We start from the raw sequence: 21,790 nt of genomic DNA, 5'->3' as shown, positions 1-21,790 counted from the left end.
ATTTTCACGTCTTTGATCAATTATAACTTTTTACTTATCGCATTAAATAAACAGAAAACTCCAAAAAATTAAATAAACAGAAAATTCAAAATAAATCTGATAACACTGGCAATGATATACAGACGGTGCTTCAATCGGTTGACATAGTTTAATTTTGGGTGGTAAATTTGCAGTAAACTTTTCACTAAACAAAACACACTTGCCACTGCTCAAATTAACTGTTTCGACCAATTACTTACCAATTAGAGAATTGACGAAGAAATCATACAATCAATATGCATTTCTTTATGTAAACTGGGAAAACTGTCGACCCAAGATAATTAAAAAAAACTTATAGCAAGATTTATATTAACTGAATTGTTATTCTATAGTACGAATGTAATTATGATGATAAACAGTCTTTCGTGTCAAATGAACACTATCAGATGGAAAATATTGAGCGATTACAAGAACATAATGATGTCAGAGGAATTTTTATAACGAGGGGGGAGTAGCAAGTGTTTATAACCATGGAAGCCTAAGGTATTGTAGATCGGATGTGACGAGGAACGTTAATTCAAATATGTTACGAGCATATATACTTTTTGGAACTCAGAGGTTACTAAAAAAGTATTTCAAAAGAGAAAGGTACTTTAAATGTTACTAGCAAACGGAATCAAACATAAAACTGGCCAGATTTTACAAGAATACCGTGAAAAATATGATTGTTGTGAAATTTGAAATGGAACATTGGCCGTGTGGAATCTGAACATGTACGAAGTGTTGTTCGGTCGGATTTTCTAGAATGAAGGACAATTTCTTTACGATGGAGCTCTATCCATTTTTCTACACGGCGATTTTTGAAAACGAGTTCCATAGTAAAATAAGACATATTCACGTAAAAAACGAATGTTTTAATATGATTGGGACCCCAGCGCGCTGTGACAGATATTACTGATATGAATCTTTCTTTTGATATTTGAATCTCTGGTTGTCACAAACCAAATCTAAGAGCAAATTCAGCAGCTGCAAGATTCATATGGGTGGTTCATAATGTAAATGAAACTGAAACAAACGTATCCCCAGCAATCCGTTTTAGTTTTATTTATTCGACCAGTTCTACTGTCAAATTTAAAACTGGTATACATTGCCGTTCTATTTTTTCTATATTTGAAACACAGATAACACGCTGTTGGGGCTCCCAGTTCATTTTGTTATAATTTCTAGATTTAAATTTTGAAACTGACATAAATTATGCATCTAGAACTAGAACACTCCTGAATATGCCCTAAAGATAAATATTATTTCTCTCATAAGTTTTTTTTTTTTCAATTTGGATACTATTCCCAACTGTTCAGTTTTTATTTGATGCTTAAATTGTATGAATTTTTGTGGAGGCTCGCGGAATCTGGGGTATACAAAAGCTTTTTTTTTATTCATAAATACGTTTATTTCTTAAGGCAATTTACATAAGTTTTTCTTCGCCGTATCATCACTTTTACATAGAATTCTTAACCTAATATAATACTAATATAGTCACAGCGATTTGAGTTTAATAAAACATATTTCTCTTATATTTTAAATATCATATTAGCTATTTCGTTATTTATTATTAAATCTACTTAAGAACATTATTTGAACCAAGCGATTAACTGCTATAAATTATAAGATAAGCTTAAATTTTTATACTTTTTGTTATTGATTTCGTAACCTATTTTGAATTTGTTTTGTATCTGCACATCATTTTTATTAAATTTTGCTATTGGATGAACTAATGGACGCAGTAGGAGTCAGAACTAACCCTCAAAAGGGTCAATTATTAAATTGAAACTTCAATTGTCTTTATGAAATGATAAAGAAGTTTCATGTAAGAAAGGTCACGACAAGCAAGAATGTCTCGAACTGGGACATTGGATAGTCTACCTTGGGTACGCAGGGAAATACAAAAGCTTGAAAACCGTTGGTGTAGGATGAAAAGCGGCTCAAATAATACCAAAATCCGAGCCTGGGTAGTGAAGCATAGCAAACGGCAACGCGCATAGGCTTTCAAATTCATTGGTCGGGGATTTCGAACTCATACCAATCTTTATCAGAGCAGTAGTGACGTTTGAATTTATAAATAAAAAGCGGCGCTATTTGAAAATAAATCTGCTATCTATCACAGCATGCTGTCACTCGTCCGTATAAAATTGTCCGGGTGCATCGAAGCGGATGATTACCAACGACAAGAAAAAAAAAATTTCAATTTGGAGCCGTGATAAACAAGCTAGCAGATTTGGTTCTACACATTCGATGCATAAATTGTTATGGGCCCAATAAAATTATTACGCAGCAATTCACGGATTAAAATCAAATCACCGCTTGAAAAGTACGGGGCGTCTTCATCGGATTACAACGCTAGGAAAGCTGTCCCGTTAGCTTGACGGTTATCTTTAAAACAATTAGTGACATGCCATTGGATTCATGGACGCTGGCACGGTGTTGAACCAGACAAAAGACGCCCCCCCCCCCCCCCCCCCCCCCCCCCCCGGTATGGATCGTATCATGGTTTGACGACGGTTACGGGGCGTTATTTGCTGCCCGGATGAAGCCATAAGCGGCGGCTGCCGATAAATCAATTATCCAGTCTAGTCGATGACGAATTGAGTTTGCGATCCCCAATCTGTGTGCCGCATTTCGCCATCACCGACCGGTAGGGTGCCGCACAGCAGCAGCCGCAGCACCGACGAAGAAATTGGCTCTCCCGATTAATGCGTACGGATTTACTTACCTGTTGAAGTTTATGTGCGAATCCGATCGTTTCTGGCGGAAAAATTGATTTTCAAATTAATTTCCATACCCTCTCCCCCATCTCGGCGGGTTAGTACGGATTCGTCAGTCGGGTCGGAAGGTTTATGTAATTGCGAGTCTACTCCTAACTTATGGGTGCTGCGGGGAGATTGAGTTCGGTCGTCACAGCAGGAATAAGTTTGATCGATTTCGACGAGTTAATAGATGCATCCGAATTGCCTCGGGAATGAATATGGTAGGCAATTGATTGGTCTGAAAATAACCTTCGATTGGTCTGAAAAGCTATTCAAGAAATATTCAAGCTTTTTTTTCGCGGTAGTAACCATGGAATTTATGGTAATCATGTTCAGTGGGATGCAATAATCATTTTATATTTATATACAAACGTAAATATGTTTTTCTTTGCACTTCAGTATGGAAATTTGAACTGAATATAAGGTGTGTTCGCGACAAAATCTGCGCAGATTGAATTGGGAGTAAACATTTTTGCTACTGACAGATCCGGATTTTCATTGCGACCGCATACAATTGCTCTTCGCATTTACTCTTCTGTCGAAGCCATCTTCGATCTAAAAGCTTGCTTGTGTCACCAAAAATTGATGTCCAAATTTTGTCACGAACAAGCCTTAGCGATAGAGTATAAAACGCAGCAGTTTTAAACCTTCTGAAAATTTTACTTTTTTTGTTAGGGTAGGTACTGATTTTATTGCAATTTATTTAAAGATATTGATTCCTGGTTGGAATTCCACCAGCTAATCATTCAAGTTGAACAGAAGTAATGTTTTAAGGACCAAATAATTTCTGTTTTTTTTCTGATTCAAAGCAAAACATGGTTACATATTTTATATTCTAAGTATTATCCCCTGAAGATTACAACTTAATTCATCTTTTAAGTAATTTATTAGTTCTGGACTAAACCGAGCTCATTTTTGAGCGCGTTTCGTGTACAAGACAATATAAAAAAATACATGAAATTGCGTTGACCCTACAGGAAAGTTATGGGGCGCCAGTTAGCAAATACCACAAGTATTAGTGCTGAGTGCACTGAGGCCATTTATTATTTTTTCCTATCTTTTATTTAACCCTGGCTTCAACCTGATTCTAATCATTCGCCAATGCATCCCAGGCCAGAGATTGCCGCTAAGAGTGGTGCATGCTGACTCCAGATCAAAAATTCTATCACGAGCACACTTCGGAAGCGTGTTTGGCCATGCTGAATCGATAGGATTGGTGATTGGCTGACGAAATCTGGATCCACCTTTATGCACCAGAAATCCGAATGGGTATCAGGAAAAAGACAGAAGCCGGCATGAGTGCTTGGAAGCGTCAGAAAGGAGTTACTTTTCGTAGTCTTCAATAGATCGGAAGGGACACACATTTCGCGGACGACCTTGGAACCGAAAAAACCTCCGAGCTTCGTAATCATGACTAAAATCAACTATTTAGGGACTCAATTACCTTATTCTCCCGATCCAACTCCCTCGGACTATTATCTGTTCCCAAACCTAAAAGCTATGGCTGACTAATGAAAAAATCTGCTCGTGCGAGAAGAAGAAGATTCGTAAAATTACATTTTGGACGGAATCAGAAAGTTAGAAAATCGCTGGAAAAAGGGTCGATATAATTTGAAGGACTACGTTAAAAAAATTAAAAAAAAATCTTTTGTAAACATTTGCCAATTTCATACGACAGTTTACATGGCAATTTTGAATTTTGATTAGTTCTTATTGAGTTGTTTTTCCTACAGTTTGCTCGATTCTATCGGGTAGCTTTTAAAGCAGTTTTTTATAGTAGTTAATCGGAAAATTTATTGAGCCATTTATTAGCTAGTTTATCGGAAAGTTTTTAAATCAGTTTACCGGGCAGTTTTCATCGATTAGATTTTCTAGCAGTTTTTCGGGTTTATCGAACAGTTTTTAAGCGGTTTATCGGGCAGTTTTGTGGACCGTTTTTAAAGCAGTTATCGGGAAGTTTTACCAGCAGTTTATCGTGCAGTTTTTGAAGCAGTTTATAGTTTTTCGAGCAGTGACAATTCAATGAACAGATTTTTGAGTTCATCGACTAATTCTTGATACAGTTTATTGGGCAATTTTTAAGTAGTTTATTGGACAGTTTAAAAAGAATTTTAAGCCAATTTTTAGTTTTTCGAGCAGTTGTTCGAAATTTTCGGCGTTTTTTGATTAATTTTGCCAGCAGTTTTTTTTGAGTTCATCGGCTACCGTATAACGCAATTTGTCGGACAAATTATCGGAAAATTTATCGAGCCGATTACTGAACAGTGCAGTCTATCGAACAGTTATTAAAGCAGTTATCGAGCATTTTTGAAAGCAGTTTATCGAAAAGTTTTTAAAGTAGTTTTACTGGCAGTTGTTCGGAAATTTTGAAATTTTTCGAGCAGTTGTTCGGCAATTTCAAAAGGTTTGTCGAGCAGTTTTTTTTAGTGAGCCAATAAGCTTTAATCGGTCAGTTTTTCAAGCAGTTCATCGGGCAAATTATCAGGCAGTGTATCAAACAGCTTATCGGAAAACTTTTAATGCAGATATTAAGCAAGTTTACAATCAGTCTGTACGAGCATTTTTCAGGCAGCTTTTAAAGCAGTTCATCAGTCAGTTTATCTAGCAAATTGTCCGGTAGTTTTCAAAGTGTTTCAATCAGGTAATCGAGAAATTTTTCGGGAAGATTTTTAATTTTTTCGAGCAATTTTTTTTATTTATCGAGTAGCTTTAGAAGTAACTTTTCAAGATGTTTGTTCGGCAAATTATTGAGAAGCTAATCAGGCCATTTTCAATGCAGTTTATCATGCTGCTTATCGAAGATTTTTTAAAGTAGTTAAACTAGTAGTTTTAAAGCAATTTTTCGAACAGTTTGGTCATTTCCGCAGTTATCGAGAAAGTATACCATCGGGAAGTTTATCGAACAATTTTCAAAACCAGTCCGGAGAAATTATCGAGCAATTATTGGAAGTATTTAGGCTGTGGACCCTCTATCGAATCATAGTAGCTGTTAGTTGAAATTTGACAGTCGAGCAGTTATTTTTTATCGAATGTTAAATTTTCATTGAGATAAAATAATTTTAACTTATTTTGCACTGAAAATTAAATAAAGTCACTGAAAATAAAATAAGCTCAAGTAAACTAAAAGTTAAAATAATTCGCGATTTTTAAAAAAGTTAAATTCGAGTTTTTCGAGTAGATTATCGTACAATCTATCGGAGAAGTGATCATATCATCAGAGATCTGGGGATACATTGTTATGATTCCAATTGAACTGTCAAAAGCCGTTCCAATCGGAATGTCTACAAGTGCCTTGTTGCCCGTTGTGCATCATCAATGGGGAGTATTAATATCAAATAGTCATCAGTGAACGTTATAACTACAATTAGCACTCAAACACAGTGTTCTTGCTTCTAGTAAAATTGTGCATATTCAAGAATTGTATTATTTTAAATCCATCGAAATGAATCTAATGACTAATCATGTATCTCGCAAACTTTCTCTGTTTTGAAGATTGCTTGCTAGAATTCATTCCTGAGCTAGTTCGCGTTCATCTGGTTCTTATAGCTCCACCACCATCGAATAAAATTGAAATAGACTGTATATTCTGGCTCGTTTCAAAAGCAATCAGATTCAAAGGATCTCAAAGAGGTGCTTCTGTCGGCACTAAGCACTGACCTTGTTTTTTAGCTCTCGGTTCTCCATTGTGAAACTATACAATCTACCTTTCGTCATCTGCACAGAAGATGGCAGAAGTGGCGAGATAGAATTTTACTGTCTGCCGACAGACGGACGGACAGACAGACAGGCAGACAGAATAGAATAGAATAGACCCCGTGTGGAGCATCACCGCCGTAAACCAATATCAGTTCCAGTTCATCGTTAAGAGCCCCCAAGTTACGAGCTGCTGGCAGCAGAACAAGAAAAAAACTTTCCAAACGGTATCGCTACAGAGCCGTAGAACCCCTTTGGAGTATAGTGAGATATGACAGGTTGGGTAGGGTGGTTCCTATGATAACGGATCCACCTGGGAAGAGTTGAAGGAGAAAAAGTTGAAGGAGAAAAAGTTGAAGGAGAAAAAGCACCAGTTGGTGCTTTTTACAACTAACCTCAATATAGGGCTCCGTGAAAATGGGACCAAAAGAGGATCGGTCAAGTGTTCGGGAATAGTGAAGCAAGTCTAATGGAGGAATATAAAATAGGAATAAATTGGAGAGATCTCTACGGCAGCTTTCATTGTTATGCAAAAACAAACAACTTTAAAATAGTTACCGTGGTGATGTCGGATTCGTTATAAAACAACCATCAGCATTGCGTCCCCATTAGATCACTGCTTTTTAGAGGGGATGCTTCGTGCTTTAATAGTCCGACTTTATTGCGTTCCTAAAACTATGAACGAATGTTATAATTTTAGTAGTGCTCATTAGTTCCTCCCGTACAACATCCAGTACAGACCACAAACTCCATTATTAACTAATTATATAATGCCACCGACAAACAGCCGCGGTCGTTTGCGACTAAATTAACTGATAACATGCTATCATGCTATGAAAGTAAGGCACACGCAGTACAACAGTGTGTCTGCACGGAAAGCCAGAATGGTGCCAGTAGTAAACCATCTTGTTTTTGGGGAGAAGGAGTAACCCGGGGGGTTACCCGTTGAACGGTCCAAGTTTAGAGAGTACATTCCATGCGGTAACGGGCACTATTGCAGTTCAACAACCGACTGCCTGTGTTGAATCAGTCAGGGAAAGCAGGCACAGTTCGAAAGAAACCAGTTAAAAGTCATTGAATCAGCTGTAATAAAAGGCATCAATTATGTACAATAGAAGTTTACGTGCGATTTGAAAATTAATTGAAAATAAAAACGTGGTACGAGCATTATTCGATAAGCTTTGAGATATGGCAACACTTATTTCAATACGTCAAAACTGACATCAGTATTGTACACGGAAAATAAAAATGATCTAAATTTTGAATTGTTTTGAATCTTTTCTTTCATTTGTTCTCTCCATTGTTGGCAAAACACAAGGAGTAAAACAGCGGGGGTTTGGTTCAATAAACCAAAATTAAACATTCAACCTGAAATTGAGTCAATGGTAGCAAGTGCCTTATGGATTTTTGCAAGTGCCTTATGGAAACTACTTAGAGTCACCTTTCATAAAATTAGGTTGTTAAATAGGGGAACGGGTCATTTCGCCGAAAATCATTTCTCCAAAAGTCTTTTTTTTACGAAAGGGTAATTTTGAATAGATAACATAAGTTATAAGGAAACTTCAAATTCTGGTTATTCATCAAAAACATCTATTTGTTTTTATATATACTGGATAATTGATGTGGCGCAGCCACATAACCGAAGATCGGTAGCGGCGGCCTCTTGCATACAAACCTGTAATCGTCTCGTTTGCCCGGTCTACTCAAACCTAGGTTTCTTTGCTCCAGTTAGGTCCGAACGAGCGGTAGCGTGGTGGGATAGCATACGAACAAAACGATGTGGCGAAGCCGCATTAGATATGAGGATCATGAATAAACCTACAAAAATGATTCAATTCTCTGGATCATTCCAGAAGTACGATTGTAGCAAAGATAAACTCAAGATTACAATGTTCCATACGTTTCATTGAAAAATGTTGGGTCAGTCATCGTGAACCAGTTGGTTCAGTAATAATGTAATTTTATTGACCATCCGTTAACAAGCGTCGACTAGTTCCGACAAAATGCCATGGAAACAATACAAGTTAGAAAGGAAGCAAACATATGTTTACATTCAGCACATAATGATTTCTTGCCACAACTGACTTTAATGCTTCATGGGATGAGGCAATAACAAACTAAACATATTCTTATAGACCCATTGCGATGTTGTCCTGCATCAGAAAATTGTTCGAAAAAATTATTCTACGACGTCTCGACACTTGGGTCGAGACGAACGGTTTGTTGTCAGATACTCAGTTTGGCTTCCGTAGAAATAAAGGGACGAATGATTGCCTTGCATTACTTTCGTCTGACATCCAAATTGCCTTCGCTCAAAAGCAACAAATGGCATCTGTATTTTTAGACATTAAAGGAGCATTTGATTCAGTTTCCATTGATGTTCTTTCAGACAAGCTTCACCAAAATGGACTCCCAGCGGTTATAAATAATTATTTGCACAACCTTTTGTCAGAGAAACACATGCATTTTTCACATGGCGATTTGGCAACACTCAGAAATAGTTACATGGGTCTCCCGCAAGGCTCATGCCTCAGTCCGCTCCTCTATAATTTTTACGTAAATGACATTGACAGCTGTCTAGTAACCCCATGTACACTAAGACAATTGGCAGATGATGGCGTGGTTTCAGTTACTGGACCCAAAGCTATTGATCTGCATAAACCATTGCAAGATACCTTAGATAACTTGTCCGATTGGGCTGTTCATCTTGGTATCGAATTCTCTGCGGAGAAAACAGAGTTAGTCGTCTTTTCAAGAAAGCATGATCCCGCGCAGCTTCAGCTCCATATGAAGGGAAGAATGATCCAACAGGTTTTAACTTTTAAATACCTCGGGGTGTGGTTCGATTCCAAATGCACGTGGGGAGGACACATTAGGTTTCTGATAACAAAATGCCAACAAAGAGTAAATTTTCTTCGAACAATAACAGGATCTTGGTGGGGTGCTCATCCGGAAGATCTAATAAAATTGTATCAGACAACGATACTTTCAGTGATGGAATATGGATGCGTTTGCTTTCGTTCCGCTGCAAACTCTCATATTATCAAACTGGAGCGAATTCAGTATCGTTGTTTGCGAATTGCTTTAGGGTGCATGCATTCGACACATACAATGAGTCTTGAAGTTCTGGCGGGAGTTCTTCCATTAAAAGATCGATTTTGGGAGCTTTCATCACGCCTGCTAATAAGATGTGAGGTGCTGAATCCCATGGTAATTAATAATTTCGAACGACTAGTCGAGCTTCGATCTCAAACAAAATTCATGACAGTATATTTTAACCATATGTCACAGGAAATCAACCCTTCAAGATATATTCCTATCCGTGTCAGCCTCCTAAATGTCCCTGACTCAACTTTATTTTTCGATACATCCATGCAGCGCGAAGTGCGTGGAATCCCGGATCATCTACGTTCGACGGAAATCCCAAAAATATTTTCAAGTAAGTTCAGGCATATTGACTCTGAGAAAATGTTTTACACGGACGGATCGCGAATTGAAGAAGCGACAGGGTTTGGTATGTTCAACAATAATGTTTCGGCCTCATTTAGGCTTCAAGAACCTGCATCTGTTTATATAGCAGAGCTAGCAGCAGTTCATTATAGTTTGAGTGTAATCGTCACATTAATTCCAAACCATTATTTCCTCTTCACAGATAGTCTGAGTGCAATTGAAGCCATTCGCTCAAACATGACTGGCAAGACTGAACCGTTTTTCCTGGGCAAAATAAAACAGTGCCTGAACGACATATTGAACAATAATTATCTAATCACTATAGTCTGGGTCCCGGCTCATTGCTCCATTCCTGGCAATGAAAGAGCCGATATTTTAGCCAAACGTGGTGCTATTGAGGGTGAAATTTATGAGAGACCAATTGCTTTCAACGAATTCTATAGCTCGTCTCGCCAAAGAACACTTGCCAGCTGGCAAGCTTCTTGGGATAAAGATGATCTGGGTCGGTGGATGCACTCAATTATTCCGAAAATATCGACAAAGGCATGGTTCAGGGGACTGGATGTGAGTAGAGATTTCATTCGTGTGATGTCTAGACTCATGTCCAATCACTACACGTTAGATGCACATCTCCTTCGAATTGGGCTCTCCGAGACTAATCATTGTGCTTGTGGCGAAGGTTATCGAGATATTGATCATGTCGTTTGGACATGCGTGGAGTATCGTGATGTCAGATCTCAACTAATAAATTCTTTGCGTACCCAAGGTAGACTATCCAATATCCCAGTTCGAGACATTCTTGCTTGTCGTGACCTTTCATACATGAAACTTATTTATCATTTCATAAAGAAAACTGGAGTTTCAATTTAATAAAGGCCCCTTTCAAGACTTAGTTCTGATCCCAGCTGCGTCCATGAGTTCAACCAATAGCTAAATTAGAATAAAAATAATGTAATGATACAAACAAACTCGAAACAGTTTATGAAATTATTAACAAAATGTCTGAAAATAACAGCTTATTTTATAATTTATAGAAGTTAATCGTTTGGTTCAAATAATATTTCCGAGTAGATTTCATAATTAATGACGAGTTACCTAAGATGATATTTAAGTAATAAGAGAATATGTTTTAATAAATGCAAAACGTTGTGACTATGTTAGAATTAAATTAGGATAAGAATATTATGTAAAAGTGATGCTACGGCGAAGAAAAACTTATGTAAACTGCCTTAAGAAATAAACATATTTATGGAAAAAAAAAATAAACATATTCTAGACAATGGTTCTAAGTAGTTTTCACTTTCTTATTCTAAGAATCACTAAAATAAAGCGAAATTTCTCAATATCGTTCATACTGTAACTTGATATTTTCCCAAACATAAACGATCATTGTCATAGTTACGGCGCATCTAGTGATCAGACGCTTGTTGTTTTGCTTCCAAAGATTCAAATTGACAGTGAACCGAGCTCATCGAGGGGTCCTATTCAAATGATACCTAAGAAATCGCAGACTACTTTGTTTGGGTAAACACTAGCATGACCTTTTTAGAGTCAGTTTTGATCCAAGTCGATAAGATTTCTTCATTTTTAATTTTCGCTCTAAAAAAATCTCTCTCTAAAATTTTTAATACACTTCATTCTCTGGTTCTAAAAATCGGATCGAAAAAAATTGATCGCAATCTATGAGACCTTAAAGCCACTCATTTGAGTCTAAGTTTGTGAAAATCAAATCAGCCATCTCTGAGAAAATGAAAAAATTTCCGATATTGAGTTTTTGACAACTATTTTTTTTTGGCATTATTGCTCTAAATGACGGGTTGCAATTTCATACATACTTCATCCAGTATTTCCGGAACCGGAAGCCGAGTCTGGATAAAATAATATTTTTTATTTGATTTTTTGTGTATGAGTTGTGAAAATCGGTCTAAACGTTTCTGAGAAATTAAAATGATTTTTGGTTTTGATTAAGATTACTTTTCTCGGTATTTCTGGAACCGGGAACAAAGATCCGGTATACCTAAAAATTAATGTATTTGGTCATCAACTAACCAGGCCTGTCCAGTTGAAGAACTATACGACTAGTTGATGGTATTTGGCTCGATTTTTCTGTGTCAGGTATAAAAAACGCGCGATTGAAAATAAAACCTGTAATTGTGGAACATAATGTCGAATCTACATGAAATTCGGTAGAGTTACATGGAATTTTAGAAACTTTCATTTGATAAAAATTTGTTGAGCGATCTCTGAGAATATCGAGTTATTTTTTTTTTTGCTTTTTTAACCCCGTAACTGCGGAACCAGAAGTCGGATCGGGATGAAATTCAATGGCAGACTATGGGAACTATAGAGTTTTTTCTTTGAATCTGAGTTGAAGAGAATCGGTTAAGTGGTCTCCGAGAAAATGCCTTACTATACTCACTTTACGGGACCGGGTATCAATTAAAAAATACGAAACTAACCGCGTAACCGCGTCATTTGTTGATGGATTCAGTTGGAAACATTTAACTTAAACATGTTTTACCACATCGTTTTAGAATTTCAACAGTACACAATTGAAAAATCGGTTTGTATTGACCTATAATTTCACGAGCCAATCACAACATTCCATAATGATGTCATCCTTCCGACCGTTCTGCATAGTATGAACTTTCGCACAGAACAGAATCTATAAAAAAGAGCTCTGTTACATTTTTTGCTAAGTTAACGCCTGCCTTCATGCGCATGACAAATGCCTGACATTCACATACTTTATAGAAAACTCAACGCTACCCACTCGTGCGTGACGCGCAGATTTTCCCCAGACGACAGGCAACGTCTGTCAGAACACTTTTTGCCGGCATTATGCTAGGATTCCGGCAAGAGTCTGACAACAATGCCACATCCGTTTCCGACAGAGAAAAATTCAATCGGTTCTTCCCAAACAAAACCTGATCTAGGCTGCGTTTTCACAGCAACAGTTGGTAAAAACTTTGAATGCAAAAACCGAATAAAACCATTTGTTTGGAAAGAACCGGTTAAGTTTTTGTCCGGGTATTAAATTCAATCCAAGTTAATCAGGTTCTTGCAAAACAGAAACAAGTTTTTAAACGAATCTTGCATTGCTAAATCTAAGTCTTGCCCGTTAAAGTTTGTTTTTGCATTCAAAAATACTTTAACGGGGTTTTCAAACTAAATTGAACCTATCCGAATTCGGCTCTCAACCCTTCAAATGGACGACGTATTACACTTGTAACAATACATGAAAAACACATATTACTCCAAACAAAATTTCGTATTACATTTTTTTTTCTTTTTCTGTATTTGAACTAAATGAATGTAATCTAAAATATCCATACAATAATTCATAGTTTCATATTTTTCGCGATTGAAATTTATATGGGTATGTTTACTTTGATTTGACAATTCGAACCACGCCAGTCGAAATCTACCCACTTGTACGCGGCGGGCAGATTTCCCCCTAGACGGCTGGCTATGTCTGCCAGTCATTTTTGTCGGAATTCTGCCAGAATTCCGACAAAAGTCTGGCAACAATGCATCAACCGTTTCCGGCAGAGCATTTCGCCTAACGGTTAATACGGGTCTCTTTCTGTCGGATTCTTGCCATACAAGATTGGCAGATTGGTTTTATTTTTTCAATAAAAGTTACATATTCATATATACTAATTATGGAAAATGTTATTGTCCATAACATTGCTTTCTCACTACCAAACATACCCATATTTCAATCTTATTTACCTCGTCTCAAGATTCGTTTTTTTTTTATGTACATGTGGGATTGACGAGTATCAAATGAAGTCGAATAAAAAAAAAGAAAAAAAAAGGTGGAGGGAAATAAACAAGACACGTACGGCGAGATAATGACGCATAATGGTCGCCTGGACAATTTTAACAGCAGCCGGAATGCAGCCAGCCTTCTGACGGTTGCCAGAATTCCTCACAAGCGGGTAGTACCATATTGTATCACTCAAAAAAATCACATCATATTTACGTGAAAAGTGAATATGTGAATACTTTCTACCCTAATTTTCAATAATGCATTTGGAAGCCGTTTAATGCTTAATCCAGTAAGAGTTACATTTTCATTAATAAAATGTAGCGTAATGTTCATATCACATTAACCTACCAGTTCGTATCACATTTAGATACCAGAGAATTCTTATTTTGGATATTGGTTGAAGTCACTTACACTGTTCATAATTTTCAGAATCGAATTTCAAAAAAAAATATTCAATTTGACATTTGAAACCGTCTTGTGTGATTTTTCAATTAAATCGAACGTGAATTTTTTTTTGAGTGTAAGATCTCGATCATGGTATGTCAGGCAGCGCTGCCAACTATACCGATTTATCGGTATTTATAAAAATACAGAAATACAGACATGCTCTCTTAAAATACCGATAATTCAATTTTCGTACAGATAAATACCGATTTTCAGTTTTTGTGTTGGGTATAGGGGTAAACCAGGTTTTTGCTAGCAAAACCATTATCCTCACTAAATCTATTTTGGATTTTTCGAGATAGATATTGTACAGATAGACTTTTATTCCAAATACAGATTTTTTGAAAACAGTTGGCAGCTTTGATGTCAGATTTCAGTCGGTTCTACTTCAAAAATAATCATTTCGAGAAACTCGATTTGAGAATCATAATGTTTACTCGCTCATAATGCGGTGGCGGTTAGAATCGAACCCAGATCGGTTGCGTGAAGGGCGATCAATTTATCCACTGCGCAATGCTCGCCCCATCTAATGAATTGTGATTTGTGGTTGGATAATCAAAAAACAAGCGCTTATGCTCTAAAAAATAATTGGTAGCGCACATGATGAATAGCTAAACGAGAGCCTTTTCCGAATCATCGCTTCGCTTGAATCTCATTCTTGCAGTAATTCTGTTAGTTTAATTAAAAGCAAACTCGCTTCCCCGCAAGCATTGAGCGTTGATTCACGAAATGTACGGGGCCAAGTTTTTCATTCATGATACCGCCCTTTCCTCCCATTTATGCTCTAGTGTAAATTAAAATTTTCCTTTTTATGCAGTCCATTATTTCTCCACCCACGCGTCATCGTCGTGGTCGTTTTCTTCGTTGCTCGCACTGGAAGCCACGTGAAGCCACAACTAAATATTGTAATTCTCGTGATGACCCGAACCGGCAGGAATAACAGATTCATAACAGAAAGGAAAATTTGTTAGATCTCGTTAGTAGGTATAGTAAGAACTATGGAAATACTAGCTTGATAGATTTATGTTCCAATTCGCTTAGAAAGGAGCTAACGAATTTCCAAATTAAGACACGATTTTCCGATATTATTAAAAATAATTTGAAACGTGTAACATCTTTTGACACTTTTCATTGCAGCATCAGTTGTTCGGGTAGCATACTTTGGTACGGAACTACTGTGCATGCAATGCAAGACCAATCACAGTCTGTTGAATAAGTAATCGGAGAAACAAAGCAATTAGAAAATAATTGTAATTACCACTGCTCTTACAGCTGTCAAGTGTCATCGGCTGCTAGTTGAAGGCCCCTCGGTTTTCAATAACACCGTGGACTGGAGGTGACCCTAGCCAACTAGGATCGAACTTAAGTTGATCCGTCGTTTGCCATCAATCATCTTTAATTACTTGCTCTTGCTCTCTCTCTCTGTCTTGGTCTGTTTTTAGTCTTATCGGAAGTGTACTTCATGAAACGAACCGGAAAGATTCATTGCAGCCATCTGCTTCTTGCGTTATTTAAACCTATATCCTTGTTCGAAACTTTTCCGGGCAAATTAAATGAAGCTTTATTAATTATGACCGTTCCAGCTGGGACGCTTCGTAGAACGGTGGGATCCACATCGGAAATGCATGACGGGAGCTGGAAACTTTGTGTTCTTGAATATGTTGTAGTTTTTAGTTTTTTGAACTGAGGATAAAAAAAAACGGTTGTCAAAGTGCATTAAAATAACGATAGGAAATATTTTATCATAGATTCAAAGGATATTATTCGTCCACCGGCGAAGAAAAAAAATACGCATTGATGTTCGCTTTTCTCGCACCCAACAAAAATGCCTAATTCTCGTTTAATGAGCTTACCGGAAAAGTTCCCCAAAAGTTGAGCGTGTCTGAGAAAAAAAAGTTTGGGTATGTTCGTTGAACGTCAAAATATGGGGCGATAGAACAAGACGAACAATGCAAAGCCTCCTTTTCATTCCTTCGAAAAACCGCTCGAAAAGGTGTCACTTCTGGTGGCGATGACATTCTGTCTCACTCTAGGTACAATATACTTTTCCATTCTACAAACAAAACCCCCGCCCGACATTCGGGGCTTGTCGGTACGGTACATTGTTCTCATTATAATTTATTTCCTGTTTCACTTTTCCTTTCTTTTTCAGATGCCCGGTATTGTGGTTTTTCGTCGGCGTTGGTCAGTCGGATCCGACGACCTAGTGGTTCCCGGATTATTTCTCTTTATTATTCATCTGATATGGTAAGTTTCGTTTTTTTTTCGGGGGATGTATTATAATGAAATCGTTTGTCAAGCACCCTTTTTTTGCCGAAGCAAAACATAACCATTATGAAGCCGAAATATATTACTTTTTAGTGTTTGTACATGTGTGTGTAATGAATTGTTAAGAAGTGGACCGCTTCAGTTACCATGGCAATCCGGATCACAATTTTATATATGTAAACAATACTGCCGAACACAGAATAAAATCACACAAAAAATGACTAACTTTACTTCACTAGCACAGGAGCGAAGTACAAATGATTTAAAAATTGCATGAAAACGTGACTTGACTGAAAACTCATTAATTCAATTATAACACATTTTTAGCACTAAATACATATGCAAAAATAACACCAAAATGATACAAAAGTGACGGCTAATCTACACAAAAGAGATTCGAAAATTTCTTAGAAGTAACAACAAAAACTTCGAAATAATAAGAAATAAATAACAAAAATACGAAAATGACGATTAAAGACACAAGATGGATTCAGAAATATATCCGAAAAATTTCACCGAACATTCCACAGACAAATTGGTGCAAGAATGGCATACAAATGTTGCCGAAATTTTCTTAGATTTAATCAAATGACGCATAACTGCTAGAAAACCATGCCACAATGAAACAAAAATGAATAAATTTTACAAAAATAACCTGTAAAGCACAGAGAACAGACATCCAAGTAGAGATTTCAATTTGTGTAAGAAATTTACGGGTGATTTAAAAAGCAATCACCAAGTAGCAATTTTCCTGTAGAGGGTGCTTCGAGCAACGCAGTAACCCCTTATGGGCTCTTGCGTTCGAGCTTTCATACAATAGTAATTCATGCGTGCAAAGTCGTGCGCAACAGTGATTTTTAATGGATTTTTACTTGTACACAGCTTTTTTGAAAAAGTTTGTACTAGCTTGAATGTCTGTTCTCTGTGTGTAAAGTAAGCCCGAAATAGGCAAAACGTTCACAATTTTTTATTTAAATGCATTGAATGAATAATACAATGAATGAGCATAAAATGACAACAACGTAAAAATGACGCAGGAGTGAAGGGAAAATTTAAAAGTGGTATGAAAAAATCATAAAAGTTACCCAGAAATGTCTCAGAAAATGCTCAATAATGGAGCGAATATATAACAAAAAATAATACAAAAATGATAGAAATGTAGGCACTGAACAAAACAACAGCGATTCAGAATTTCCTAAAAACATCCTAGAAATACGAATACAATACACAGAAATAACGAAAATAATACGAGAAAGACAATAGACACAAAATAGATTCAGAAAAGTATTCCAGAAATTTCACCAAAAATTGCAAAAAAACTCACAAAAATGACACACAAATGCTACTGAAACAGCACTTAACTCAACAAAATGACACGTAACTGATAGCACAACAAACCACAATGAAACCAAAATAAACTAATTTTACAGAAATAATATAGGAAATAAACCCAAAATAGGCAAAAATTGGAACCAGAATAGCACAACAGTGACAGGATATTGACACAAATTTTACACAATAATTGACCAAAGTGACCCAGAAATAATGCAACATATTATATTTGAAAACAACAAACAGATGAAACAATACAAGACACCAGAATAAAACCAACAGCAAGGTAAAGATGAAACAAGAAAGATTCAAAAATGATTTTAGAATTAAACAGGAAGAACGTAAAAGTGAAGCAGAAAAAGACCAAAAATGTTCATTAAGGTGAAATGTAGCGGAATGTGCGAATCGCGTTTTTGATCAATTATTCAAAAACTAGACTGATTTTCGAAAAACCAAAACCATTTAAGTTTTCGAAATCAAATTTATCACAACTAAGTATTCTTAGAATTTTGAAATTTTGCTTTACCGAGCCGTAATTGGTTTTTGAAATGTATAAACGGTAACTGTTCCGTTCCACGGCGATGGTTTTAGAACTGAAAAGTTGTGTTTGTAGCAGAATTTCACAAAGAATCTGAAAATGCAACTCAAAATTATAAAATTTTAGCCAAAACAACCGAAATTTGAAAAAGTTTGCAAAAACTTTTCCGCATTTTTTTATTGCTTGTGCGCTGCTGTTTCGTATTGAGATGGTGTGAGAAATGCACGGTGGACTCGGTGGCATTATATCGTGAGCAAAAATTACATATCAAATAATTTATGCGAATTTATTTATGAATTTATGCAGCATTGGGTTTTGTGTTCAAATAAAAACAAGCTGAATGCAATAAAATGGGTATTGTAAGAAATAGTTTATTTTCTTAGTAACTGTCATTTATAATGCTAGTAATGTCCAACTCTGTTGAGTTCAATGCATTGATGTTGCTGAAGCAATAATGCTTGGCTGTGTATTATTATATAATAGGTATTATTTCAAATGGTAGCAATTTTTATACCAAAACTAAAACTTCAACCTTGACAGGCTACTGAATGAAATGAATACTAGTCAACTATTATCGTTCATGTAGAATATTTGAAAATATAACTTTTATATAACCTGTGATACAAACAATGTGGTCTGGTGAACTACTGGCAAAGATATCAAAAATACTTGAATGTTTTCTTGTCTTCAATCGTTCTTTTGAAGAAGAATTCATGCTTGCTACTAAACTCAGACATATACATGGTGAGCAAGTTAGTCAATACATAAACATATAACCTCATGTTAGTCTTTCATAAATAGTGAATCATAGCTCTAGTGTAAGAGTAATCACTAACAATAACGATTGAATTAGCATACATTCAAAGTGTGAAGGATTCAAAAATCCATTACGTCCAATCTTATTTACAAGCCAACATAACGAGAGGTAAGTCCACTGCGCTCAATCACTGAAAAAAGTTCTGGTTTCTATGTGTCGATTTTTCTTGTTATGCTTTGTGCGACGGTTCGTTCAACTGAAGCGGATAAAATTTTGCGCGCATTTTATGACGCTACATTTCACTTTAAGGGCTGAGGCCAGTGTGTTTTAGGGCGTTTCAGAGGGCTATTTTCACGCTTCAAATCTGATTTTCTCAGAAACGGTGATGAATATCAGAGAACCCAACTGACAATCTCTTAGGAAATTAGTTTAGATTATGCTGTGAAAATTTCAGAATGATTCATTGACTTTAGTGGTCGGGAAAGTTTTTTTCTGAAGGAAGAATTGCATAGGCAACTTTCAACTTGTTCATTGAACATCTCGCCTTTAAAGGCATGCATCAAAAATCTATCCTGACAATGTCTAGATAACTGAATTAATATGCGATTAGTGCATAAAAACGTAGGTGTTGCGGCGATAAAAATGAAGTGAATGTTATCAGTCTCAATTCTAGTGCAAAATAAAAATACAAACATGTACATAAATAATGGTTAGGCGATACAAATGACATTTAAAAATTATTCAAATACATCCGAGGAAAACGGCAAAACAGACACCGAAATAATACAAATGAACAAAACAGAACACACGAAAATAAAAACATTGAGATGATACAACATTAACGCAAAAACGACACAGCAGTGACGAATTGACTAAAACGTGACATGAAAAATTCACAAAAGTGATGAAGAACGGACCCTTAAAATGACACAATTTCAGCACAAAAATAATACAGAAGATCATGCAAACGTAATGAATAAGCGACGCAAAAGAGATCCAAAAATTTCACAAAAAATATCCCAGAAGTAGAACAAAAAAAAATCAGAAATAATATTAATAAGAAAAAAACGACACACGACAAATATTCCAAAAAGTTACCTAAAATCACCAAGAAAAAATGCTACACCAAATTTAACAAAATTCCAATGACACAAAGAAACAAAAATAAACAAATGATACAAAAAATAACAGAAAATATAATCCAAAAATCCAATAGTAACACGATACCAAAGATAAACTCAAGATGGAATAGTCTATTATTTCTCATCTACTATTCAAATACGACCCCTCGATGATTTCGGTTCACCGTCAGTTATAGTTCAATTATTATTTGAAGCAAAACAACAAGCGTCGAATCGCTACATGCGTCGTTACTATAACAATGTTTGTTTATGTAGTACCAATCCTAAGCTGCAATATGAAAGAAATCTCGGTATTTTGCTGCATGACGAGTAAAACTTGGAACTTGAAAAATCAATTAAATTATTACTAATAATATATTCAATTTGTTATAATCTTATCTTACAAAGCATTAAAGTGAATGAAAGTAACAAAATATTTTGTGTGATATGTTTACAAATGTTTACTTCCTTCCAAACTTGTATTGTTACTATGGTATTTCACCGTAATTTTCAAATGTTTATCGACGCTTATTAAAGAAGGGTCAACCAAAGTACACTATTACTAAGTTCACTGGTTCACGATTACTTATCCGATATTTTTCGATGCATCGTATGGAACATTGTAATCTTTAGTTTATCTTTGACGATACTGAAACAAATTTTACGCATTAGCTGACCTAAAATGCCTCAGAAATAATACAAATATTTATATTTAAAAAAATAAAGACGCTAGGATAAAAGCAACAACAACGCACTGGCACTGGAGAAATACAAAAATGATTTAGATTTACGTAAAAAGGACACAATTATAAAGCAGAAATGATATAAAAAATGATACAACAATGACACAAACGTAATGACTGAGCAACACAAAAATATTCCAGGAATACAATAAAACAAACAGCGAAATAATATAAACAAGCGGAAAGCAGAAAAATAACAGAAAATAATAAGAAAAATACAATCAAACAGTACAGGATAAATTCAGAAAAATATCCCTAAAAATTTCACAAAAAATCGCTAAGAAAAAATTAGGCTCAACAATGTCACACAAATGCTACTGATACAAAACCAAATTTAATAAAATGACACATAACTAACAACAAAGGAAACCACAATTCCACAACAAAAATGAACAAACGGTACACAAATATCAGAAAAAGTGAACCCAAAATAGACTAAAAGAAATCATAAAATTAAACGAAACAGCGCAACAGTAACACGATATTGATACGAATTTTACACAATCGAATGAATAAATTATATAATGAAAGGCGTCAGGACAGATGTAAAATTGATTTTCTGATTATATAAAAAAGACGCTCATTGAAGGCACAATTATAGCACAAAATAAATATTAAAAAATAATACACTATTTAAAATGCAAGTAATGAAAGATCAGAATAAAACAAAATACATAAAAATTATAGGAAAACTCGACTAAACGACATAAGATAGACTCTGAAAAATTCCACAAAATTTCAAATGAAATCGACAAGAAAAAAAAACAGGCGCAAATATCGTCCAAATAGTTTTTCAGTCGATGCCGCAACATATGACCGTACATTCTCGTGATGGAAGATAACGGACTCGTGACTGGTCTCATATTTTGTCTGTTTTAAAATTGAT

General features: G+C 35.7%; 1 protein-coding gene across 6 annotated transcripts in view; it reads left to right on the top strand.

Moving 5' to 3' along the window:
* The window catches only part of LOC131426057 (diacylglycerol lipase-alpha), a 107,776-nt gene that overhangs the window by 37,609 nt on the left and 48,377 nt on the right, over window positions 1-21,790 (top strand). For all 6 annotated transcript variants that reach the window (XM_058588482.1, XM_058588481.1, XM_058588480.1 and 3 more), the window contains one exon: window positions 16,298-16,392. In XM_058588482.1, coding sequence (XP_058444465.1) covers window positions 16,298-16,392 — 95 coding nt within the window. The remainder of the gene's footprint in view (window positions 1-16,297; window positions 16,393-21,790) is intronic.

Source organism: Malaya genurostris, chromosome 1, assembly GCF_030247185.1.
Source record: "Malaya genurostris strain Urasoe2022 chromosome 1, Malgen_1.1, whole genome shotgun sequence".
In the NCBI taxonomy this organism is placed as follows: Eukaryota; Metazoa; Arthropoda; class Insecta; order Diptera; family Culicidae; genus Malaya; species Malaya genurostris.
The sequence above is the reverse complement of the archived record's forward strand: the minus strand, read 5'-3'. Positions and strand labels throughout refer to the sequence as shown.